This window comes from Fonsecaea nubica (assembly GCF_001646965.1).
Source record: "Fonsecaea nubica strain CBS 269.64 chromosome Unknown Scaff24, whole genome shotgun sequence".
NCBI classification, from domain to species: Eukaryota; Fungi; Ascomycota; class Eurotiomycetes; order Chaetothyriales; family Herpotrichiellaceae; genus Fonsecaea; species Fonsecaea nubica.
In genome coordinates, this window is record NW_019173697.1 from 47,346 (window position 1) to 73,695 (window position 26,350).

General features: G+C 53.4%; 6 protein-coding genes across 6 annotated transcripts; 4 read left to right on the plus strand and 2 right to left on the minus strand.

Annotated features, from left to right (window-relative positions):
* Positions 1 to 707: 707 nt before the first annotated feature.
* Positions 708 to 1,346, minus strand: AYO20_04520 (hypothetical protein; the record flags this gene model as incomplete). Its single annotated transcript, XM_022642816.1, has 2 exons — positions 708 to 1,219; positions 1,280 to 1,346. The coding sequence occupies 2 exons, from the start codon at positions 1,344 to 1,346 to the stop codon at positions 708 to 710; spliced, it is 579 nt and encodes a 192-aa protein (XP_022501118.1).
* A 2,462-nt stretch (positions 1,347 to 3,808) lies between these two features.
* AYO20_04521 (hypothetical protein) lies at positions 3,809 to 12,592 on the plus strand (the record flags this gene model as incomplete). Its single annotated transcript, XM_022642817.1, has 3 exons — positions 3,809 to 4,051; positions 5,281 to 5,312; positions 5,386 to 12,592. 3 exons carry the CDS (start codon positions 3,809 to 3,811, stop codon positions 12,590 to 12,592), a joined length of 7,482 nt encoding a protein of 2,493 aa, XP_022501119.1.
* A 1,228-nt stretch (positions 12,593 to 13,820) lies between these two features.
* Positions 13,821 to 16,144, plus strand: AYO20_04522 (hypothetical protein; the record flags this gene model as incomplete). Its single annotated transcript, XM_022642818.1, has 2 exons — positions 13,821 to 14,093; positions 14,147 to 16,144. The coding sequence occupies 2 exons, from the start codon at positions 13,821 to 13,823 to the stop codon at positions 16,142 to 16,144; spliced, it is 2,271 nt and encodes a 756-aa protein (XP_022501120.1).
* Positions 16,145 to 17,022: 878 nt separating this feature from the next.
* On the plus strand, positions 17,023 to 17,778 carry AYO20_04523 (hypothetical protein; the record flags this gene model as incomplete). Its single annotated transcript, XM_022642819.1, has 1 exon — positions 17,023 to 17,778. The coding sequence occupies one exon, from the start codon at positions 17,023 to 17,025 to the stop codon at positions 17,776 to 17,778; it is 756 nt and encodes a 251-aa protein (XP_022501121.1).
* Positions 17,779 to 19,014: 1,236 nt separating this feature from the next.
* Positions 19,015 to 23,265, minus strand: AYO20_04524 (hypothetical protein; the record flags this gene model as incomplete). Its single annotated transcript, XM_022642820.1, has 6 exons — positions 19,015 to 19,650; positions 19,707 to 21,036; positions 21,611 to 21,746; positions 21,804 to 22,183; positions 22,248 to 22,547; positions 22,601 to 23,265. The coding sequence occupies 6 exons, from the start codon at positions 23,263 to 23,265 to the stop codon at positions 19,015 to 19,017; spliced, it is 3,447 nt and encodes a 1,148-aa protein (XP_022501122.1).
* An 851-nt stretch (positions 23,266 to 24,116) lies between these two features.
* AYO20_04525 (hypothetical protein) lies at positions 24,117 to 25,898 on the plus strand (the record flags this gene model as incomplete). The annotated part of the gene is made up of 4 exons (XM_022642821.1): positions 24,117 to 24,251; positions 24,321 to 24,671; positions 24,729 to 24,863; positions 24,918 to 25,898. The coding sequence occupies 4 exons, from the start codon at positions 24,117 to 24,119 to the stop codon at positions 25,896 to 25,898; spliced, it is 1,602 nt and encodes a 533-aa protein (XP_022501123.1).
* Between the last annotated feature and the right edge of the window lie 452 nt (positions 25,899 to 26,350).

The window sequence follows — 26,350 nt, forward strand, 5'->3', positions numbered from 1 at the left end:
GGTGGAGAAAGCAATAGCACCATGAGCGACCATGTCCAACTGCCTGTGTGAAAAGACAAGAGCACGACCTGGATGGCTCAACCTGGCTAGTCATGTGTCTGTTGAGGCAAGTTTGGGCGCTGGAACAAGAAAGAGGCTGATGCTTGTGACTCTATTGGTCCTGTACGACTGGGTTAGTCTAATGCGGGGTCCTCTACTGGATACCAAGCACGATAGCCTGGAGTGCCAGTGAGCGCCTAGCTTTGTTGGTTTACTAGAAGGCGACGATCATTGTCACGAAATCACATGATGCCAAAGCAAAAAAGGTTTTTTTCAAATGTTTTGTTTGTTGTCGTGTCTATTTGCCATTCAAACCGTTTCCGCTGTTTTCAACCATGTGAATGCGCGCTCTCCTCTCCTTGCCCCCGCCCCCCAAAAATTTGTGCAACTCCCAAAAAAAGTTATGTCTCTGTGTCCGAATTAAAGAGATGATTAACTGCCATAGTCCCTAGTTTCAACCCAATTAGAGAAGGAAAAAGCCGAGTTCCCGTAAATGGCCCTGCGGCGCGACCCCGGTGGCAGCCTTCATCGCCATCGCCATCTATGCCAATGCCATGGATCGGAAAGATCCTCTCCCATGACGGAACAAGTCCGAAAGGCCTGCCCAAAAAGATAGTTTGCAAGACCATGCATGCCATGCCATTGCCATTCCCATCAACCACTGTCGCTTACGTGCTGATGTTCTCAAGGACGGTGTTGACGTCAGCGATGAGCTGGGTGAGCAGGTCCGAGAGGCTGATCAAGGTGCCGTTGGTGCTGTCAGCCGAGAGAAGAGTCTGGACGGTATCAAAGAGCTGTCCAAGGGCGGTGGAGAGGCTGTTGACAAGAGTCACGTCATCGGTGGTGACAACAGTGGTGGTCCCGAGGCCGCTGATGCTGTCAACAAGCCCAAGAAGGGTGTTGAGGGCGTTGGTCAGCGTCAGGGTGTACACGGTGCTGCCGACGGCGGCGCCAGTGTCGGTGGTCTGCTGGGTCTCAATGACCAGCTGCTCAACGGCGGCGGTGACGTTTGTAAGTGCGTCGAGGACGGGGTCCAGGACCAGCCCCAAGTTGGTGAGGAGGTTCGTAACAGTAGTGCCAACGTCTCCAAGGAGGTTGGTGAGGTCGAGTTGAGGAGCAGGAGCTCTGGCAGCAATGTCCTTAGCAGCCTCGACTGGCTGGAGGGCGGTGTTGGAAGAGGCTGAGCGGCAGGTTAGTAACTGCTCTTAGATAATTGGTCAAGGTTAGATGGGAAACTCACCCTCCAGAGGAAGAGCCATGGTAGAGGCAGCCATGAGAAGGCCAGCGAAGACGGTAGAGCAGCGCATTTTGATGAGTTTGGTTTTGGTTGGAAGGGCTTGGTTTTGGGTTGAAGTGGTAGAGAAGAAATAGATTCTTGCACGAAAGACTGGAGTGAGGATGAGAAGAAATGAGCGACTGTTGTATTGCTGTTTGTTGATGAGGATGAGAATGTACCTTCAAAGTCGAGGGGACCGAGATGTTTATATACACTGATTGATGTTCTTCGTATACACCATGTTATGATCGAGATCTCTGTATGGATAGGGCACGACGACGACGCGTCGCTCGTGCACCGTTCATCCGAATCTCTTGTGATATCCAACATTGAGATTCGCACTAGTGGATCGACCTGGATTAGCCGTAGATCCTCGTGGTTTTGGTTAGTGTGATAGATGAGGCTTGATCTCTTGATTATCAGCCTCCCGAATCGAGACAGATTTTCATTGCACAATCCTTATCCGATAGAACTACCCGCGTCGGGGATTAAATGTGGTGGATACCGTGCCGCCAGTTGCCAGGGGCTGGTCAAGATAAAAACAGGCGCACGGGCCAATGGTGTCGGCTGTCGATTGGCTGTCGAGTGATCAACGACGAGGCTGAACCTTGCTAGTAATTGCCAGTTCCATCGAATCCGACGCGAAGAGCATCTGAAGGTGATCTTGACGGGACGTCAATATTGAACTTCTTTCGCGCTTAAGATTGCTTCAGCAAAGATTATAATGGTGATCGCCCATTCCAAGCACCTGCTGCCGTGCACTGATAAACAAACCTCTCCCAGCTCTTTCACTATTGAATTGAGTTGCTTCTTGGCAAAATCATGGAACGCGCATCTTTGTGGAGAGTGTGTCAGGAGAAACAAAACATCAGGAGCGGTTGTAATCCTCGACGGGCAATTAGATACACTATCGCGATTTCCCAGGAGGATCATTGGCAGCACCGTCCAACGATGTCGGAGAATCGGAATCACCAACAGTACTGGATAAGAAGTCAAATCTCTCACAGCTGATTACCTCGGGTTCAGCTTTGGGTCCACGAGTGTCTGTTGTTTCAACTCGTTGATCACCTTGACGAGATATGTAAGTGGCAGGTCTTCCACGCGTGTCGCTGGTGAAATGACCGAGACATCCACCAGCCATCCGTGGCCGCGGGGCAGGCGGGGAGGCTCGACAGAGAGAGGGATCGGCTGAAAAGGCTACGACTTATCGATGCTGAAGTGCCCGTCAGCTGAAATGTCCTCTCTGTCATGTTTATCATGAACATGTAGAAGTGTCAGATGACGGAGGAGCTGGGATTTGAAGCACCATCTCACAACTTGCTATGTCCAGAGTCTGCCTTGGAAGCACTGGAATTGGAGCGCGAGACAAATGTTGACTCACATGAGATTCGGGAACAGAGAGGGGCAGGGAGGCAGCACTTGCTCCTAATGGTGTAGGATGTTGAGCACGATGACGGCACTCATTTCAAAGCATCAATATCGAAATGTTGAGAGAGACCAGAATCAAGGTAGGGAAAGGGGAGTGGCTGCGCTCTTTCCGCGACACTCGCTTTGAATTCTACCTGGGCAGCGGTTTCCCTCAAACTGCAACCGCAACCGCAACCGCAGGCAACATCATCTCTCAGCTCTTCCGGATTGCCACACTCACGCAATCTTCTTCTCTTCGACGTGTGGCGTTAACCTTGACCTTGCCATGTGAGACTGAGCATTCACCCTCTCTTGATTCATCGCCAGCCAAGACGTTCACTTGCGCCAAAATGGTCTCAGTTTCCCTCTCACTCTCGGTTGTACCTTTGCTCGTGCTTATGCACTTGTGCCTTTGCCTTGGTGACCTCAATACTCGTCAATCATGTGGCTCGGGATATCATCTCTGCTCACCTGACGGAAGTTCCACCAGGGATGTGCCCGAAATTGGTCCTGGATTGGCTAGGCTGTACCTCGATCTGATTCAAACGGTCAATCCTCAACCTGCGCCAGTCCACCTTGTGTCGTCCGGCGAGGGAACTGTTCCTGCGCATCGAGCGAGCGAAACTCCAGGGAGTTTATGCTGTAAGGCCTATTTTGTGACAACAACAACCACCCAACATCACGAACTGACCCGGAGCAGGTGCTGAAACAACCCAGTGCCTTTTGGTGCTGAGCTATAACGTTCCATTGTGTTGGGTACTATTCTCGCCTCCTTTTCCCTAGCCCCGGCTCATGCTTGGTGTTTCTCTCTAGGACAGGTTCACAACGAACTATTACCTTCCTGATGGCTCTTATGGTTCGATTAGCACCGGAAACTATACCACTCCCAATGGCGACATTGCAAACCTGATCACAGGGAGCTATAGGCTGGCGGATGGGCAGACGGGAAATATCTATCAGGGAGACACGCTTGAGGAACCAAACACCTCCACGTTGCCGATGCCAACGCCATGGACCAGTAAAGGAGTTGGCTCAGCGATACCCGCCAGTGAGGTAGGAGCTCGGCCAACCACCAATTTCTCAAGCATGCCGCTGTTGCCCACCCACACAAGCGGCTCGACTGTCAGTGCCAGCAGTGACCTGGCCACAATGACGACACTCTTTGGGGACAACGTGACTTTAAGTAGCACACCGCTGGCATCGATCCCAACCAGAACACCACAGCCCAGCATTACGCCTCCAATCACGAACAATGCCTTCGCACAATCTCTTCGTAACTTGAAGCACCTGTGGCCGATGCTGATGACCTTTGTGGCGGTCACACAATTTGTATCGCACGAATGAGCGAGACAAACGGCATCTGTATGACCCGGAAAGAAGAATCTGGAATCAAATCCTATCATGTGGACATGGATGGTTGGCAGGTACAAGTCGGGATGCTGGCTGTGGGAGTCATTTGGACCTGGGGCACGCATGGACGGACAAATAGTGGACAGAGCACAAGGGGATCACAACCATTGCAATAATGTCAGAGGACAAAAAGTGTCGCACAGTAGCTGAACAGGAATATCTCTTTTTTGTGCCTCGTGAGGTTTCACTTCGCCGTATATCAGTAGGCAATCTCTCCTTATCTGTGGCGAGATTATTGGGCCCTCTCTTCTCCGTCCATTTATCCCACCTACTCCGTACTTGTGCTAAAAAAAATCGCCGACTCGTGCATTTCTTATTATGCGCAACACCCCTCAGGCACCCCGTCCATCAGGCGGTTTGGTGGGGCAGGAGGACGGCATCATGAGGACCCTGCCCAGCTCCGCGACGGCATTTTGTTGAATTTTGGTTGGTGCTATTCTCCTCCTCTACTTGTTCATGGTATCGCGAACGGTGTTCGAAGCTTGACCTCAACCAACTGCGGGCTTAACTGAAGTCCAGCTGTGCATCCGCGACCTGTGCGCATCTTTAAGCGGCTATAAGGGGTCTGCAATGTGGTGTGACAGCCGCTCATTTGTTCTACAGTCTGTGCTGCTTACCTCCCCAAGCCTAGTAGCCTGGCCAGCCCCCTCCAAACCGCCCGCTTCCACGGCTTTGCCCAAATAGTCATTTCTTGACGCTTAATCATCATCAACCACGCACTTCTCTCACCTCTTTGGTGCCTTCTCGCTCGAAGATCGCGCAGACGATCCCGGCATCCATTTCCAATCTTGAGTGTCTCGACTCCCTAACCGAAATCTATCCCTTCTCCTCCGCTTTCCATCACCACATGCTTCGCCGTTATCCTCAGCGCTGCAACTGAGGTTGTCGTCGTTGCTGTCGCCCTCCGTGGATATTGGCTGCCTCCACATCGAGAGCCTAGACCACTCAAGCCTGCAATATGACATGACCGCACTCGGCACGCTCTCAGCACGAGAAAATGGAAGAAATCTTGGGGGAGGACCTACCCATCGCGCCGGCTAGGCTCTTTGAACGTTTATCCCAAGTACCGAATTATACATGGGATCGCTCGGTATCTCTATCAATCGCACTGAAACACGAGGTGAATGCTGATTTTGGATTGCTTGCAGTTCGTGCCATTCCACACTAGCTACGATCACTGGTGAGTTTCCCTCGAGTGAATGATCTCCAGAAATCGCATCTAGCGGATAATAACTAACGGGTGCTCGAAACAGGCATGTCTACGGTGTCCTACATAATCCAGACGTTGTCAACCCGCGCGAGTCAATAAGTACCTTAAACAGCTATTCCGCTCCCTCCGGTTCGACCAGAAGTTCTCCTAAACTCGATCCTTACCGTCCCGCCCTCCGACACCATCACTGGAGTAGCATTAGCGGTACTTCGACCGACAGCGAGAATCTGTCGTCCAAAGGCGACCCGGATCCAATATGGATGCCCGTTGTGGCGCGCATCAGCACGCACGTATTGCGTCTAGAAAGAGAGTTCTACTATAACCAGGCGATCGTTAAGGATGCCGACCCGGATTGTGAACATACCGTCCGACCCCTTGAGATCTTCAAACTACCTACGACACCAGGCGATACCCGTCCCATAGTCGTCTGTGTATATGAAGCTCCGGGCAAAAACTATCTTCGGGAGGTTCTGGACATGGGACCGGCGTTCTATGGTCTCAACAACCACAGGATGAGTGTCGCCGATGGTACTCCCGGAGAGCGAATACCACTCCAGGCATTTCTAGATTTTGCTGTCGGCGCCGCGGAAACACTGGAGCTGTTGCATCACGGTGCCAATAGTGTCCATGGCGAGGTTCGCTCAGACACTTTTCACTGGAACCGCGAGACAGGCGCGGTCAAACTGGCCAATGTTGGAAACGGGCCTCGAGCGTTCGAAAATCTGCTGTCGAGTGAGGGGTGGGCCAACCTCAGCCGCGAGATTGGAGTCAAGAATAAACTACATTTTATTGCTCCCGAGCAGACTGGGAGGTTACCAGCCGAACCCGATAGTCGCACAGATATATATAGCCTGGGGGTTCTCTTCTGGACACTGCTCACTGGACAGCCCGCCTTCGATGCTGAGACCCCTATCGACATCGTCCAGCGTGTTCTCACACATCGCCTTCCCTTGGTCACCGCAATTCGCATGGATGTTCCTGACGCCATTGCTCATATTATTGCCAAAATGACTCAGAAGCAGATGGATGAGCGATATCACTCAATGAGTGGTCTGAGGTATGATTTGGTACAGATTCAAAAGTACCTAGGTGAAGGAGACCAGGAAAAGATCAAAAACTACAAGGTCGGGCAACGAGACGTCTCGTCCTTCTTCATCCTACCCACCAAACAATTTGGCCGACATGCGGAAACGGAACGTATCACCAAGATCATCGACAAGGCTCAGAAGCGGCACAGCGCCTCGAGCGCGAGACCGTCCCCTTCACAGCATGGTCTTTTGAGTGCTGGATCCAACTCTTCCATTTCAGACAGTCGCGTGGATGGAGCCGAAGAGGCCCCGGGCTCTGACGATTCAAGCTCGTTCGGTTTCCGGGAGTCTCGGAGTAATTCTACCACTATTGGATTGGATGGCGCCTACACTCCGGCTTATAGCAGCAAACCCAATCTCAATTTGTTGGGAAAGCGTACTCGAGGCATCGCCGACCCCAGGATCGCGCCATTGGACGTCTTGTCCGACCGGGACAGCAATTTCTCGGGTGGTTTGCAGCCTGCAACTGATATGCTACCCGGGATGATGAGTCGAAGGAGAAACAGTCACAAGTACAAGCGAAGGTCAAAGACCGAGGTCATAAGCATCCTGGGGCCAGCAGGAGTTGGTAAGACTGCTTTGATCAAGGCAGTGCAGCCTGTTATCCGTCGCCATGGCTATTTCGCCCTTGGCCGATTTGATAGGGCGCGACCTTCTCCTTTTGAACCCTTGATCAAGGTCATGGCAAGCCTCTTCCGCCAGATCTTCTCCGAGAAAGATGTCAATACACCGTATCACGAGCACCTTCGCGCTCACGTTACACCCTTCTGGCCGATCCTCCACTCGATGCTGGATCTTCCTTCGACGCTACTTGATGTCACGGTCCTCTCCAAGAAGCTCTTGGTCAAAACAGATACCGCAAACCAAAGCATCAACACCGAAGTTCCCACAATTGACAGCAATGGTCCCAAAACGCATGTGATTCCGCCTCACCAAGGCACGTGGGATGCCAATGACTTTTTGCGGGGACCAGCCAACACCAAGTCTATTCGACTAATCAACACGTATATGGACGTCTTACGCACAATCTGTACTGGGAAGCTCATCTGCGTCTGCTTGGACGACTTGCAATATGCTGATGGGGAATCAATCGAACTGCTGATGCATATCATCAGAGCGAAGGTGCCGGTTGTGCTTATGCTGTCAAGCAGAGTGGAGGATGGGAACGTTCCTGAACCGATGGTCAAACTTCTCGATCTCGATTCTACCAACAAGATCGAATTGGCAAATCTGCGCGAAAAGCATGTCTTTGAATACGTAGCAGCAACAATGTCTCAACCTGTGGAGACCGTTCTACCCCTTGCTGCCGTCGTCTACGCCAAATCTGAAGGGAATCCATTCCTCGTCAAGGATATTCTCCAGACATGTTATCAACGGAACTGTCTGTGGTATGATTGGAAAGAATCAGGTTGGCAGTTCGATCTAGACAAGATTTTCAATGAGTTCAGCAGTGAAGGCTGCACGGACAACGGCTATCTGACACGTCGGCTACAAGAATTACCGCCCGCCGCAAGGTCAATCCTCGCATGGGCCTCTTTGATCGGAACAACTTTCTCCTTCAAGCTAATCCAATCCATTGTGACCGGGGATTTCTTCTACAGCAGCGGAAGAGATCAGACCCACGACGCAACTTGTCCCAAACGCGCCAAATTAATCAATCTATCGGAAACCGATTGCATCAATGCACTGCAACAACTCGTCAACATGTACATCATCAATCCAGGCGAGACCGATGACGAATTCCGCTTTGCGCACGGGCGATACTTGAAAGCGGCGAACGAAATGCGCGAGTGTCAGAACACCACCAAGATGCATTTCATTATTGCTCAAGCGATGATGACGTACCTCAGTCAGTGCAAGTATAATTTGTACCCTTTGGCACGTCACATATGTCTGTCTGCAGATATTGTGAAAGAGAGGATTCCAACTCGCATGCGGTACCGCGATGTTCTTTGGCGGGGAGCGCAAAAGGCAATTGAAACTGGCGCGAAGCCTACGGGCCTTTGGTATTATAAGACTGCGCTCCAGTTGCTACAAGACGACAAATGGAACACGGATAATCCAGATGTCTTCTACGATGAAACTCTTCAACTTCACGTTAATACCGCTGAAATCATGTATCTTCAGGGAGAGGAAGCAGCGGCTCTGGAACTTCTCAACGAGACATTTTCCCATGCACGGTGCTCGGCAGACAAAACCAGGTCATACATCCTAAAAGGACGTGTGCTGGCTTCTCAAGGCAATTTCATGGATGCATTCGTGAGCCAAAGAGAATGTCTGGCAGGGCTAGGCCTTCCCCTGCCAGAAGTGACCTGGGAGGAATGCGACGTCGAATTCAAGAAGCTAGAGCTCCGACTTCAACAACTCGATAAGGAGGCACTCCTGACGGCCCCATTGAGCGAAGACAAAACCGTAATCGCTCTTGGTACCGTTCTCTCGGAAGCCCTCGGCGCTCTCTACTGGTCGAACGCTCTGCTCTGGTATCAACTCGTCATCGCTTTTGTCAATACAATTCTCGATCGTGGTGTTTTCATTCAGGCAGGGGTCGGCTTCACCATGCTTGGTGCTGCTGCGATCGGCCGCTTCAAGGACATCGAGTTGGGCCTCTCTTATGGCGACCTTGCCCAAGAATTCTACACCATGTTTGATGATGCTTGGACGCGAGGCAGGGGTTGGACCCTGTACACACTCTTTATTGGCCACTACCAGACTCCGGTCCGAAATCTTCTCCCTATCCTCGATAGCGCACTCGAATATTCCCTCTCATCCGGGGACAAGTTTGTCAGCATCCTGAACGTTGGATCCATGGCTCTTTCAAGATTTTGGGCTGGACAGGATCTCGGTGAAGTGGAGGCGTTCTGCAATTATGGCCCAGAAGAGTTTGATGATTGGGCCAAAGATCGACGAGGGGGAACACTTCTGATTATTATCCGACAGGTCGCCCGGGCGCTGCAAGGCAAAACGATCGCAGCGGATGCGGCCACTCTTCTCGACGACGAAGATCATCAGACCGAGTTGTGGTTGGATGAGTGTGGGAAGTACGCCGCCAATGCACAACGTTCTCGCGACATATACCACGCGATGTCGCTCGTCGCGTACCATTTGATGGGCTATCACGAGTACGTCGTCAAAAAGGGGAGGGAGCTGCTCGCCGGAAGTCTTGACGAACTTTGGTCTAACAGACCTACCTGTGGCACTCGCTTCTACCTAGGCTTGTCGCTCATCGCGCTTGCAAAGGAGAAGCCCGAAGAGGAGCGTGGACCTTATATTGAAGAAGCGAGGGAGATGAAACGCTTTATTGATGACTGGGGTAAAGTCAATGACGTGAACTACTTTGCCTGGTCCAGGATACTTGAGTCCGCGATTTCCGACATAACCCAAGTGTACTACCACGTCACTTCCAACCTCGAAATGGCCATTGACCACTGTCAAGTTCATGGCTTTGCAATGGAGGAGGCGCTGGCTATGGAAATGCAGGCGGATTTCCTGCTTATGCGAGGAGCAAAGAGAGCCGGCAAGGTCATGATCCAAGAAGCCATTGCCGCTTGGAACAGAATCAATGCCGCTGGGAAAGCTCGACAACTTCAAGAGAAGCATGAGTGGCTGATCAAAACCGCCACTACCTCGAGGACCATGGACGCCACTACCCAGACCCAGGATTTGCACGCATTAACAGTCGGTGAAGATGCGCAGATCCAGAACAAGCGCGAATATACAAACCAATGGGTACAACCGAAGGCAGCAGTGGCGACCCAAACGCCCCAGGATGTGCCTGGGCTGGGCCTGGATATCCTAGATCTCACGTCTATCCTCGAATTCTCACGCGTCATTAGCTCAGAGCTTCAAATCAACAATCTCCTATCCAAGATGATTTCAGTCATTCTGGAATCTGTTGGAGGTCAAGCAGAATTCTGCGCAATCGTTATCGACTCTGAGGATCAAGGATGGTGTGTCGCGGCCAGCGCAGACCATGAAACAGGTGTCAAGACTTACCCTGATGGGATTCCTTTCTCTGAGGTCGACGATCAAGCTGCCCAGCAAATCACCCATTACCTCCTTCGGACGAAAGAGACTGTGTTTGTGCACAACGTGCTCGAGGATGATCGATTTTCCAATGTTGGTGATGCCTACTTGGCAAGGAATCCTCATGGCCGGTCCATTATTGCCATTCCTATCATCCAAGCTGATCATTTGATGGGTGTCATCCATCTCGAGGGGCGGCCAAACGCCTTTACCCAGCGCAACATGATCGTCCTCAACCTTCTCACCAATCAGGTCGCCATCTCCCTTGGCAATGCGCTCCTTTACAGAAAGGTTCGCAAGGTTAGCGCATCAAATGCGAGCATGGTCGAGTCGCAGAAGCGCGCCCTCGTGGCAGCTCGCGAGGCAGAAGCTAAAGCCAAGAAGGCCGAGGCCGAGGCCATGCACAATGTCAAACTGAAGGAGGAGGCAGCGAAGGCAAAGTCAATTTTCCTCGCCAACGTCAGTCACGAACTCCGAACTCCGCTCAACGGTGTGATTGGTATGTCCGAATTGCTCAAGGGCACTCCTTTGAGTAAAGAGCAAGAACAATATGCGGACAGCATCCGGGTCTGTGCAGATACTCTCCTTACCGTTATCAACGACATCCTGGACTTTTCGAAGCTCGAGGCCGGCAAGATGCAGATGTTCACGGTCCCTCTAAATTTGAAAGAGACTATCACCGAGGTGGTGCGGGCGCTAGCCTACACTAACCAGGAGCACGGGCTCAAAACCGTCGAAGATCTCCAGATCGACGATAACCTGGTCCTCGGTGACCCTGTTCGCCTTCACCAGATATTTATGAACCTCCTGAGCAATGCCTACAAATTCACTCCCAAGGGGTCCGTCACGGTCAGAGCTCGAAAGAACGCCGAAACGAGAGACAAGGTCAAGATTACATGCTCCGTTGCAGATACAGGTATCGGTATCACGCAGGAGCAGCTCACGCGCCTTTTCCAACCTTTTTCGCAAGCCGACTCGTCCACGGCACGTTCATATGGAGGCAGCGGCCTTGGTCTCAGCATTTGCAAGGCCATGATCGAAAATGTACTCGGTGGGAAGATCTGGATTGAATCAACGCCTGGCGTCGGCACGACGGTGTCATTCACCCTTACATTCCAAAAGGCGCCCAAGAACAGCAGTGTGCCCAACGAGATTCAAATCTCGGCCAAGGACCCAGACCCCATGGCAAATTGGTCACAGTCGGCCAGTCCAGAGACAGAGCAAAAGACTTACAGTTTCTGTGATCTGAGCAAGGTTCCCCGCGAGGAATTGCGTGTTTGTATCGCTGAGGATAACCAGATCAACAGGAAAATTGCCATTTCATTTGTCAACCGGCTTGGCTTGAAATGTGAAGCTTATGAGGATGGGAAGCTAGCCTACGAAGCTTTGCAGACCAAGAGTAGGGAAGGGAAGCCATTCCACCTGGTCCTGATGGATGTCCAGATGCCTGTACTGGATGGCTACGAAGCTACCAAAGCGATTAGAGCCGATCCGGACCCCAATGTCAGTCGAGTCCTGATTATCGCCATGACGGCTTCAGCAATTCGTGGCGACAGAGAGAAGTGCCTCGAGGCCGGCATGAATGACTACCTTGCCAAACCTGTCCGTCAAACTGCTCTAAAAGCCATGCTGGACGAATACCTCCACAAGAGCAAAGGAGCGGCCGAGAACTTTATGAAGAGTTCCGCGTCCAAAGCAGCCACTGTCGGTGGCGCCAATGGCGCTGCAGAAGGCGGTAGCAAGTCAGGCAGCTCGACTCCGAATGGTCAAGACCCACCGATGAGCCCGATAGAAAGACCGAAACTGCGACGCCCATTCAAGAGGGTTATGAAGAAAGTCGAAGCCAGCGTTGCCGAGGTGAGCGGAGAGACCAACAACGAATCCAAGACCACAGGGGCAGAGAATGGTGAAGCTGCAACCCCGAGTCCTCCGAGTGGCAAAAGAGCAACAGATGAATTAGGGAAGATCACCTCGGACCAAGTCACTCCCAAACCAGCTCTGGAAATTGGTATATCAACCACCAATGGACATGTCAATGGTGAGGTGAACGGCACCGGGCATGACACCGAGGCAGTGCCGTTGTTAACCTTGACGGAACGACCCGCAAACACTGATCATACGAAGGCGGAACCATCGTGAGGAGATAGGGAAGAACACGGATTAGAATCTTGGTTTTGGAATGATGATATGATAGCGTACGGTTCATGGCGTCATGAATATAGAGAGGGACAAGCTGGAGGCGGTGGCGGCGACATGCAATATCGATGCATTAATCAGCACGAGCTGATTGGGTTATTGTTGTACTCCCTGTTAGGGCTGGGACTCTTAAGGTCACGCGTTTTTTTGTCTCAGTTGGACTTGAGTGGAAAAGCATTGATGCAGGCATACAGTATATGGTATTTGGCTGGGAGCAGGGAAGAGGTGTGGACTGGTTAGCCAACCTTTGCCTTTGCATGGAATGAGAAGCCTTCTGTCCATACGACCTGTCCTGGTCAACTCATCGAGAGTATCTGTCCTCGTAGCTCGCCCACGTGAAAATAAGAAGAATAACCGCCGTTCGCTGGTATAGGCCAAAAATAGACTAGTGCGCCAAGCGAGGTGAGGTCACAGCCAATCGTATTGATGCGTGGGTTCGCCGCCGCTGCATCTTCAAACCATGCAATCTACGCCGATAAGCGCGAGGAGACGAGACTCAGTGTGTGCAACTTGCCCCGTGGCCATTTATGACACTGTATGCGGTCGACCTCTGAAGCTGGGTAATATCAGACACAGCCTCGATAGCGGACACAATGGCTCCAGTTCTCCCGTCAACTTGAGTGGTTTGGGAAGCGACTGGCCATTTTCATCTTCCGGGTTTAAGACAAATGCTCCTGATCGGTTTCGTGTGTGCCAGCACTGTCTATTTCGAGGGTCACGAGCGTGGATCCTGGTCTCTACTGGCTGCGACTCCAGGGCAAATCTCTGTTTCAGCCTTCTCCATTCCGGTGTTGGATGCCCATGGTTACCGTCTGCTTCGATTTACAAACCACTTCAAGGCTCCGCTCGACTGTTGCGCGCGCGAGGACTCGCCTTCAGAATGTCTTGTATTCTGGCCCACGGCGACCACGCTGCATGGCCACCACAAGGTCTCCATGCTGGAACAAGGTTGAAGTGACATTCGACCCACGCTCTCATGCATACAAAAGGCTTCAATTCCTCGTCGATATGTAGCACCCTCTATCATCGTCCATCACAAACTCTCGTCTCTTTTGCTTTCCTTGCAGTCCTTCGCTTTCCACATTCGCTTTCCAGGAGAAGTCGATCGTTTACAACACGGCCAGGTTCGCTCGTTCAGATCTCTTTGTTTTGTTACATCATAATCGCCGTCATGAAATCTGCATTGAATGCTGGTCTCGTGGCCACTGTTTGGCTCCTACAGCAGGCTGTTGCGACGGGCTGGGGCGATTCGCCAACCTTTTCCAGCGTTTCTAATACCAACAACAATTGCTCAGTTGACCAGCAGAGTGGGTTTGACTGGTCTGGGCTGCCGACTGGGTCATTCAATAACTATGGAGGATTCGGCTTCAGTGGCTTTTCCTGCCAGAACTCTTTCCAGCCCAATTCAAAGAAAAGATCGCTTCGCATCCGTGACGACTTCCAGGTAAGAAGACGAGTCTACAGAGCTTTGGAGACAGCTGACTGACCGGTGTTAAGTCTAAATGCATCCAAGGCAAAGTGAGCAAGTCTTCCAACAGTGGCCCGAAGTTCTCTTGCGGCCAGGATGACCAGTTCTCCATCACGCACATGCAAGTTTCTGTTTCCTTTGACACCGATCTGGACTTTATCTTCTCCATGCCCGATGGCTCTACCTGCAAACACACTGCGTCTTGCAGCGCGAGCGGCACCACCGTGGAGAACACGCAGTGCGGCGGAGCGAAATCCGTGTCGTTCCAGATGCCTCCGAGTAGCAATGGCAACGGTTGTGATATCGGTATTCACTCGATTGGCTTTGACTGCAGCTCCTCGTCACCTCCTCCCTCGTCTTCTTCGACGACGACAGCTCCAGCCACTTCGACCACCAGCACGCCTGTGACCACAACTACAACTTCGCCAGTCGAAACCACTACAACTACGCCAAAGGTCGATACGACAACCACCTCGCAGAGTATCCCGGGCAGCTCCACTACCACGACTACCTCGGGTGAACAGACTACCACGAGCACTACATCACTTGCGGGTTCAACCACAACCACACCTGAGCAAACTCCCAGCACTACCACTCCCTCTACCGAACAAACTTCGAGTTCTTCTCTCATATCTACGACCACACCCCAAGAGACTCTGGGCACCACCACAACAACTACACCTTCTGCTGGTCAGACTACAAGCCCTTCGACCTCACCGAGTCAGCAGCCTACTAGCAGCTCAGATTTCGTCACCACAACCACGGCTGACACGACAAGCTCGACCGAGACTACGACCGATGTGATCACGACGGAAATTGTGGTGACGACGCTTACTACTTGTCCTGTAACCAATACCCGCACGAGTGGCACCGAGACTGTGACCGAGACGACCAACACCATCTCAACAATCACGATCACCTCAACCTCGACGGTCTGTACCCGTTGTAACAGGCCTCCACCCTCGACACTCTCTACTGCTACGCTTCCCCCGGTCACTACAGAAACACCTCCAGCATCTCCACCTGCATCGCCTCCGCCATCTTCGTCCCCGACCACACCACCTCAAACCCCGCCATCCTCCTCGTCTGCTACGACTCCACCATCTGAATCATCAACGCCGTCACAGCCTGTCTCCACACCCACCTCATCCCCAGCCTCGTCACCACCAGCTGCACCTCCGGCACAGCCAACGTCCCCCTGCCCCTCGGTCCTTCCCTCGTGCATGAACACGTGGCTTTCGCTCGTGCCCAAATGTGCCTCGAACTCGGACACGACATGCTTCTGCCCCTCGCAGCAGTTCATCAGTTCCGTCCAACAGTGTGTCTCTGCGTGGGGGGCGTCGAATGACGAGATTACTGCGGCGTTGTCATATCTGGCCGGTATTTGCGCCGATTTTGTCCCGCAAAATCCGGGCATCTGCACTGGTGTACCGAGCACCATCACTCTTGTGGCTACGCCTGCGCCTACTGTATCGGTGACAGAAACAGTAGGAACGCAGGTGCAGACGGTGACCAACACGGGCACGGTCACCAATGGCAACGGCCGTGGACCGCGACCTCCCGCTTCTGGGTCAGGTGTCTCTGCACCGTCTCCGACCCCGCCGGTCGCCTTCCCTGTCACCACCGTGACGTTCACACGCACTGCTTCGGGGAGTACCATTACCAGTGCGGTTACAGTCCCACAGGTCACCTTTGTCACTGTCCAGCCTACCGGGCCTGCTGAGTCCCCTGCAGGCGGTAATAGCGATAACAGCAATGGCAGAGGTTCGGGGGAAGTTGGCTTGGTACCTATGCCCACTGGTCCTCTTGCGGGTGGTTCCGGATTCGGATCTGCCTCTGGGTCTGGGAACGGAGGGGCAGAAGCTGCGGCCACAGCCACGAGCTTCGTGCCTGGGCCTACGGGCTCGAGCACTGGCGCGGGGACACCCTCAATCACCCCGGACATCTTCACCGGGGCTGCAACCAGGCAGAGCGTTGCTTGGGGCGTCCTTGCGGGGGTATTGGGTCTTGTTGCCTTTGTGGTGTGATTGGGAAACACTGGGCGGGAGAGACTGTATTGTGAGACGAGGAGCATGGAGAGGTCAAGGTGAGGTGAGAAGGGAATATATGTGTGGTGTATATCAGTGTGGGCTGTTCATGACCCATGGCCTTTGGGATGGGAAATGGGAGTTTTGGTGAATTGACCACGGAGACTGTGTTTCTGTGCTCGGTAGTAATGTGCATCCAGGCATACGTATATACATATACATGACAAAAAGAAATAATATTGTATTAGCGGATTGACGAGGATCAGGAGACCAGATGATAAATACTCGACGTGCTGTAATTATACATACATATTCGGCATCGACGGAAAGGGAAGTCAGGTACATACACCCATTTGGGAAAGGGAGCCAAACCGCTTTGGTTGCATCCGAATACGGTAACTCAGAGAGCGCACGTGATTAGCCCTTTGTGGTAAGCCTGCAACATTAGTCGGATAACCTTCCTCTGTGCGGGTTTTCGGCGGGTTTCGTACCAGGCCATTCCATGCCAAAAAGACAGCAGAATCTCGGCCGCACCCAAAAAGTTTGTTCTTATCGTTGGCGGCGCATCCCTCACTTTGGGTGGACACCCAAGCACCCACCCCGATGCAGCCGAGATATATATAAAACCATAACCCACCAACATACAGCCTGGATCACTCGGGTTGATATTCAAAGGCATCCGATGATCAGGTCCTACCAACATCATATCATTCGGCTTTGATTCCTCTCCACACACCCTCATTGGATTGTCGGTCATCTACTCAAAAAAGTCACTCAATCGAGATTCGAATCCCGAGGGCGGAAGTCGAGCAGACGCTGCCATCAGGAGAAAAGCACCGCCAGATCAAACGATGCAGGCGCCAACACCCGGTTCCAGCATGTCCAGTCGTGCCGAGGAAAAGTCGGACGTGCGAAGACGGGTGTGGAGGACGTTGCGCACGGTGGCCCGGCCAGACTCGCGGTTCCACTTCGACTTTACCAGCTTCATCACGGACTTTGAGGGGTCGGACCGGGCGACGGCGCGGCTGGTCGAGCTGTCGTGCTACAGGGACGCGAGCGTCGTCTTCATCACGCCCGACAATTGCCTGGAGGAGCTCCGGCTGCGGGCGCTGCGGGACGGCAAGACCGTGCTGATGACGACGTACGGCATCCGTCGCGGGTTCTGGGAGCTGGACCCCCTCAAGATCGACGCGGGCCAGTACGCCCACGCGGCCATCCTGGATGGCATGGAGAGGCTGGGCACGCCGCTCAGCCTGGCCGACATCCTCGCGCGGGGCTGGCACATCCCGTTGATGGTGACGGGCACGGGGGCCATCAACACGCGCGGCGTCCGCTTCGGCAAGGGCCACGGCTTCTTCGACCTCGAGTGGGCCATCCTCTACACCCTGGGCGTCGTCGACCACACCACCGTCGCCGCCGCCCTCGTCCACGACTGCCAGGTCCTCGAGGAGGAGCTGCACCCCGAGGAATTCGACACCATCTGCGAAGTCGTCGTCACGCCCACCCGCGTCCTGCACGTCCCCGACGTCCAGAAACCCACCTGCGGCGTGCTGTGGCCGCTCCTCCAGCCAAACATGATGGAACGCATTCCGCCGCTGCAGGAACTCAAGGCCATGAGTCTGCAGAAATTGTGACAGGTTTACTTTTTTATTCGCATTCTGTGTGTGGACGTGTGGGACGTGTGGATGTGAAGAGAGAGACTCGGGAGTTTGATACCAAAATAAAGATCTCATGGCCAAATAATGAACCATCTTAATTTCCTACTACTAATCTGTTGTTTCACTGAACTTTGCTACTTGATACTTTGCTACGACGGACCACGTCCATACCTACTGTAGGTGCGTAGGTAGGTACGTAGGTAGGTAGGTCAACGATTATAATGTACCTAGGTATGGGTAACAGGCCCGGGGGAGGGGGGGGGGGGGGACGGGTTCATCATGTTGGTCATGCAGTGTGTGTTGTGTATGTACCTTCCGACTCCTTCCTCCTCTTCTCTCTCTCTCTCTCTCCTTTTCTTCCTCTCCATTGAAGCGGAAAATCTCAATCCCAGCCGCATCTCTAACAAAGATTATCGTGCATCCCCTACCTATCCTATCCTATCCTACCACCACCACCACCACCACCACCACCAGCGAGTGCCCGAACAGTGATAATGACAATCATCCCCATGTAATCCGCCCTGTCGGCCTGGAAAACGGGCCAGTTCGACAAAACTGGTCCGACCGCCTCTTGGGCAATATCCACTCCGTACTAGGTACGTGGATAAACTTGTCTTGTACAGTAGATCTTGTACAGTACCTCGTAAGCGGAGGAGATTCCCGACCGACCCGCGCCAAAAGGACAGAGTACAAGGTCCAAGGTGCCCACAATGTAATTGTCCCTTTTAGGCGCCGTAGCGTGGCGGCGTGGGCGGCTCGGCGGGTGAGCTCTGTGAACTGTCCCGCACCCCGACGCCGCGATACGATAACAAAAGAGCGGAGGAAATTCTTTACGCTCGCCCGCCCCCTCGCTCCCAGACTTCCAGCCTTTGAGGGGTACAGGCTGGAAAATATACTTTTATTACCGGTACCGCGTAATACAGGAAATAAGTATCTCGTCATCATCGTGTCTTTTCATTCTCATCTGTCCCACACCGGCTCGTCACTCGATATATTACCCCGTCAGCCCGTCTGGGGTGCTCGGTAGACCAGATGAGAAAAGGTGGTCGAGTCGACTCACTCACCCGCATGATAGCATGATAGCATGAGATAGTCGGCAGAGGTAGTGGACGGAAGGCGCAAGGCGCTGTGACGCACGCATGCGACGTAGAGACACTCGAATTAGGCTCCAGATAGCCTAGACGGACGAGGCCTTGGTTTGCTCCGTAGCGATCACCGCACCAGGTCGGCCGTTGCAAAGACGTCGCTGAACCAAGCCTCAAAGTCCTCGTTGGCAGACACGGACAGATTGTGTGCATCGACCGCTGTGGCAGGTATCGCAGACTCGCCCTGTGGCTCATATTCATAGACTTGTCCCCCCTCGTAGAGAAGCGGCGCGGCCAGCTCGGCTGCACCCAAGAAAGCCCAATCGGCACTGAAGCGCTTCACAATGTCGTGAAAATCAATCGTCTTCGTCTTCGGGTATTTCTCAGTAGCTTCTATTCCCGTCGTGGCTTCGTCTCCCTCGACTTCTGCGAGGATGGCGTCGACCAAAAAGATCCCACGCCTGGCCAAGACGTCGTGCCTGCGGCCTTCGAGACGACTCGTGGCCGTGCGGACCAACCCCCTAAACATTTCGTGTCGGTCCTTGGAATGGGTGGCTTGGCCCATGACGATTTCAAAACAGAGGATAACAGTAGCCGTGATGCAGAATGCCGTGTGAGTCCACAGACACAATTCTCCCGACCGGGCAATGTTCTCGTGTTCTCGCAGAATCGTCACGGCTGCAAACACACACGTCTGTCTTGTGCGGGCATAGGCGTCGGAGAGAAACGACCGGAAGATGAAGGGCCTGTGAATCATGATGATCTAACTCGAGTCAGTCACGGACTGCATAAGATGCACCCTGAGATAAGTCGCCATACCTTTTCCGCCGCAGTGATGGCAAGACTGCAACGGGCGATTCCCAACCAGCCCACCAGTGCCTCCTTTTGGGCGTCATGACGAAGGAGGAAGTCGGGAATGGTCTGCACAACGTCGCGCATCTTTTGGTCCATGCGCAAAATGTGTTGGTATTGTTCTGCCAGTGACTTTCGGGCGTTCAACGGTCCCAATCCGTCGACAACCTCGGGCATCAATTTGGCAATCGTGGCCAGCACCCGGGTATATATACTGATGGTGGGGACCGAGTCTGGTCTTGCAGCGAGGTCATGGTCATGGGCGTTGGTGGGGAGACTGGTCGAGTATTGAGCGGGATTGATCGTGTATGAATCGGTGAACGGGATGGCAAAGTAGTCTTGGATGATCATCTGGCACCAGACCCTTCTGCCCACCTCCTTTTCGACCGTCTCATGCCAGGCCTCTTCGGTGGTCAAATGGGGGGACACGCCGGCTTGAATCTTGTGCACCCCCAGACACTCTGCTATCCTGATGGCGGCGCTGAAGAGGGTGGCGTTGAGCTGGCTCAGCCCGAAATTGTGCGCCACCTCGGTCGAAATGACAATGGCCTGGACGGCGTAAAAGGATATGTTTTGGAGAAAGTTGCTCGTGTAGAGCACCTCGACCATCGTCTTGAACAGCTGCTGTGCCGTTTCTCGGCCGGATTCGAGGTCGCATTCTTCGAGAAACTGGGCACTGTTTTGGACGCAGAACAACGTCGTACTCAGGACGGAGTAGTACAGGGCGATCCACTGGGGATGGTCGCATTTCCCCGTCTGCCAAAACGCCTGGCACTGTCGCCAAAAGGTCGGCGAGTGGATGCAGTTGTGGTGCCAGGTGATGCGTGTGAGATGGAAGGATACCAATCTCTCCGCGTCGGCACAGTCTGGAAGGGTGGCCACGGCCGCCATGGGGGACGCGGCAAAGTCGAACGACTGGCTGTTCATCGGAGACGTGGCTATCCAATGTTGTCGATACAAACAGCCGCAGTGTCGATGCGGGTAGCAGTCGCCGTTACTGCGACCCCAAGCGAGATGTTCGACCGCCGTCACGATTGCTGAATCTTGTCCTTGGACGGAGGCCATCGCATCATCGTCGAGGTGGCCATGACCCGACTCGAGTCGGATCTTGTCAAGGCTGGCGTTGGGATTCAAACTTGTCCCCAATCTGAGTGACTCGATGTGATCCGTCAGTCTCTGGACGATACTTTCGATCTCGGTCGGCTGAGCCCGTTCCAGGTCTTCCCTAATGGAGGTCAAGAATTGAATCTCCAGGCCATTCTGACCCAGTTGGCGACGGATGTGGACGACCTCGCGGCTGCAATTGAGTCCCAGCCGCTCGCACCTTGAACAGGGTATGGTTTTGTCACATTTTCGTTTTCGCCTGGTACATTCTGGTCTCGTATCAGTACCGTTACACTTCGGGTGTTGACGAGCAAAGCACTCACCCCAACAAGCCAGAGGTTGGCGCTGTGAAACACGGAGTTGTGTCGACATGGGGTCAATCCCGGGAGGGATGCCTGGCTTTACAGCACCGAGGTGGCTGCCATTGGGCGGGATAGACACGAGGTGCAGAATTGGGAAAAGGCGATGGCTCTGGGGAAAATATATATTCGTCCTAGTACGAGGTACGTTCCCGCACTCTGTCTTGGGTGTGCCGATTCGTGGCCAGATCCACTCGGAATAGAGCCCTCTCGCGCTAGGACACTGGTCAAGGCTCTTAACAGACGCAGATAAAGGCAAAACTTTAAGAGATACGATACCGAAAGGGAAGGGCAATGTATTGCAATGGTTGAGCACTACAAGTATATATACAGTACAGGCATATACAGTGTCGACTCCAACAATCCTCCCGAGGTTTTCCTCCCGCAGTACGGTCCGTCTAGAATTACTTTGCCAGTTTCGACATGGACCTGATCTTGGGACCAAAAAAGTAGAGCACATAGACCAGGGCCACCAATCCGAACGAGATGAAGCCCAACACCGCCATTGCCCATTTGGCGCTCATATTCTCAAACATGATTATTCCTATCAAACAATCAATCTCGGGTCTTTTTGCCTGGTCACTTGGAGGGAGAGACTCACCGATATGTGTGCACGCTCCGGCAATGGCGAAAGATGGGATGCAGAATGCCGCAATGGCGGAAGCGGCAAAGTTGGAGTAGCTGTCGGCGATGTAATTGAGCATGCTCAACCAGAGGAGAGGGTCGCAGAATCCCAAGACCGCGCCGGCGACAATCGGCGACCAGTAGTTGGTGTTGCCGTCGCAGGTGAAGGCGAACCACAGTAGCGACACCGGGAACAGCCAGACGGTGACCAGCGAAGTCAGGAATCGTGCTTCGGGACGAGCGTGGCCGTGCTTGAGTCGATCTCTGGTGAACCAATGAGTCTGGACGGGCAAGAAGAGAAACACGATAAAGGCGCCAACGACGAAATTGAGATATGTCAAGTCGGCTGCCATGTAACTAAGCACGCGAGTTAGTATGTATGCTCGTCACACGCAAGACGAGCCTTTGCCCCATCACTTACGAAAGACCGTTGTTGACGACAAAAACATTCCACACCCCGTCGAGGTAGAGATAGAGCAGACCATAGGCGAATCCGTTGAAGACGCCCAAAAAGAGCACAATCGGTTCGGTGACGAGGATCCGCAGGGCCATGGTCACCACAAACACCGTCTCGCGGACAAGGTCGAAGCGCTGGTGAGCAACCACGGTCTCCTCGGGGTCTGGGTTCTGTTGGCGCCTGGCAGCGTTCCTGATGACCACCCGGGGCAGCGTTTCGGGGACGAAGCACATGCCGACGGCAAAGGCACCGCCAATGATGACACTAACAAAAAGTCAGTATCCCCCGTAGTGCTTCAGGATTGTCTGTGGACGTACTTGATCCAGAATATCCACGGCCGACCCATGCTGGTGTTTTCAACAATCAACTCGCCCACGGGAGATCCGATGCCCGGGCCGATGTTGGCACTCATGACGAACAGAGCCATGGGCTGGCCTGCTCCATCTAGAGATCCGTACAAGTCGGCAACCGTCCCAGCCACATTGGTGAGCGCCGTGCTCCCGGCCGCACCGGCCAGAAATTGAAAGATGATGAGCATGGGCAGATTGAGCGCCAGGGCGGTGCCCACGTTGAGGAGAGCAAAGAGTGCCATGGACCCGACATAGACCCATTTTCGCCCTTCGACGTCGCTCAAAGGTCCGAGAAAGACGGGTCCGATGGCAGTCCCCACGATGAACATGCTCTGGCCCAGAGTGACGGTCTGTTCGGTCCCACCATAACGCTCTTCGATCACCCCCTTGGCCGATGCGTAGGTCGTCGAGGACATGGTGACAAACACTTGGAGGAGGCAGTAGACTGTCACAATCGTCCACTTTTTCCAAGCTGGCCAGTGAATCGGATGGTCAACGTGGCTAGCTTTGATGTATTTCAATGCCGCCGTCGGATCTGTTTCGATATAGTCGGACCCCGGTACCCCCAGCTCGGTGGTTGAAGCTGTGGCCGGGCGAGGAGCCTTTTCATCTTGTTCGACTAAACCCGCCATTTCGACGAAAGTACGAGGCTGTGGAATGTTCAAAACTTTTGATGATCGTGCAGATCGAAGACGAAAGCAGAGACCACAGTTGACAAGGTTCTGACACCTGACGAAACTGTTAGCAACGACAAGTTTATATAACTTCGTAACAGAAGGGTAAACTGACAGCTTTGGTCGTTATCAAACCTCCATGACAGCCTCCAGATACAGTTCCAGCACTTTGGTCTTGGCCGTGAAGCTGAGTGATAACGCGCACATGGAGGAAAAAGAGGGCCTTATCATGACCGCAAAGTCGTGAGCGTATTCACTGACGGGCCAGATGAAAGAAGCGAGATAGAGGATAGAGACATCGTCACTAATACCACCTGGTAAAGGGAGGGAAGCCCTGGGACGGTGTGACTGAAATGACGATACGTTTCGTACGGGACGAGACGAGATAAGACGATACGGTATCTTTTTTACCTGACACCAGCCTTGCGTAAATCCCCCGACCACCGGCTGGGTTTCAAGTTCCTGGTGGGTGAAGAGACGTGAAGAAACCAAAGTCAATCCAACAAAGAGACGGCCGATCCCATATCCTTGATCACCCGGAGGACCCCGTGGCGGACGAGAAAGGCAGATAAGGCGGGATTTCTTTGACCACAACCGAACAACACCCAATGGTAGTCGATCTGATAAGAGACAAAATTTCCGAAAGAAAAGGGTGTCGACAGTGCTGGATGGACCAGGTATTGCTTCCAGGGTTCTTTTTACATCGTCGCTGTTGATCTCGTCATGGCTCCTTGAGTGGCTCATTCTCACCGCAACAACCAGAAACATCCTTCTCATATCGACTCAGAGGCTCCGAGGGCCAATCCGGGATGAACACCTATAGTCATGCAAAGGCAAACGACATTTTGTCGGGAGTCTCACTCTCTGTATCAACATTGGCGTTGGAATTGGGGTGGCCTGCCGCTGTCGTTGTCGGACTCACTCTGACGGTCCTCGTTCTCATCGTAAGCGATACACAAAGACACAGACACACTTATTAATCATCAAGCCATGCTGACCGGGAGGACTTACAGTGGGCGGCATATCGAACGAACTATCCTCGCATCGCCAACATCCCCGAACCGCCAGGATCGTTGCCCTTTGTCGGCCACCTGCCATTCCTGGGTGGTCGTCTGGGTGTCAACGACGCCGACATCTTCTCGCGATGGAGCCGACAACTGGCATCGGGGATCTACCAGATCAAACTGGGTTATCAACGGACCGTCATCGTCAGCTCCTGGGCCGTCATGGAGGAGCTCTTCGTCTCCAAGAACAGTTCCATGTTGGACCGGGTGCACCAACACGGGTTCTCCGACTACATTGGTCTCGACATCTCGGGGTCTTCGTTGACTCCGGAGGTCAAGAAGTGCAGAGCAGCTGCGGTTGTACGTTTCTTCGACCTTCTCTGTATTCCCCGTGGTACTGACTTGTTTGGGTCGTAGAGAGCTCTCGGAAAATCAATGTGGCCGGGATACTACAAACTGATTGAGCCCGACTCGGTCCAGTTCATCACAAAGATCTACCAGAGTGGGAAGAACGGACAGGTTCCCCTCGAGACATATCCGTGGCTACGTCAGGTTCGTCAACCACCCAAGCATCTCCCCTCCCAAGCTAACCGGGGGGCGTGAAAGATTATGTTCAATTTGGCTCTACACATGACATATGGGATCCGCGTCGGAGATTTTGATCAAGAATTGGCCACGAAGTTGTTGAACAGTCTGAACGTCATCACCGAATGTCGTGGGTCGACGGCCGAATACCGACACTACGTGCCGCTGCTTCGAATGTGGCCGTGGTCCAAATCCAAGCTCATCGCGGCGGCGCAGGAACGAAATCGATGCGCCAAGGTCCTGCACGAGCAGTATCGACGCAAGGTGGAACAGGGAAAGGCCCCAGACTGTCTGGTGTCGTCGATGAGATCCGAGAGGTTGACGCCGGACGAGCTGTTTGGCACCTGCATGTCGATCCTGCAAGCCGCGCCGGACACGGTCTCGTCGAGCACGTATCAATGCATGGCGTGGCTGTCGAGTGCATCAGGACAGGTGTTCCAGGAAGAGTGCGTAGAGAACATTCTCGAGGTCTACGACGGCGACCGCGATCGGGCGTGGGACATGGCCTTCCAGGAAGAAAAAGTGCCCTTACTGGTCTCGCTGTACAAGGAGACGCTGCGCTTCTACGCCACGTCGGCGTTCAACATGCGGCGCACGTCGCGAGAAGCGACCGTCGGAGACACCACCACGCTGCCCAAAGGCGTGGGCGTGACGATGAACATCCGCGGCGTCAACCACGACCCGGACCACTACGGCCCGGACGCCCTGGCGTTCAAACCGAAAAGATTCCTCGGCGACACGTCCCACCTGCCCCATCTCACCTTCGGGACGGGATCGCGCATCTGCCCAGCCTACATGATCGCCAACCGCATCATCTACGCCATGCTCGTCCGCCTGATCCTGGCATTCCGGCTCAAAGAGGTGCCCGGCACGAGACTCCCCTCGATCGGCAGACTCGACTTCTCCGATGTCATGGGTCTGATTGCCGTGCCCAGAGCCTACGACTGTGCATTCACAGCCAGAGACGACGCGTGGCTGAAGGACAAATTGGCGGTAGAATGAGGTGGTATTAACCCGGAACCTTCTCCCGATCTAGGAGAAGCTATCGACAGGTCAGATCCCAACAACGAACTCCATGTGCTCGGGACTACTATGATCGAAGACTTCACACCTCCCAGTACTCACAGTGCTAGGCACATCAACACGCAGGAGGAAGAGTGGAGAGCCAACAATCGACTCAACCTTCGCCTTATGGGGGTTTGCATCCGCACGGTCTACTGCAAGGTAGATGCAAGCCTAGACTGAGACTCTGACCATCTTCCAATTGCCATAGCTAAGACAACTGTGACTGACTGCAGACAAGACATGATTTGACATTGGAATCGGCAGCAATCCGTTGATAAAGACAGTTGAGACTGGAGCACGACGATTGGGGAAAGCCCACCAGTTGTTTGTTTTTCATCATGTCGGGCATCGAACAAGGCACCGGGTGGCTGAGCAGCATTGTGAATTGA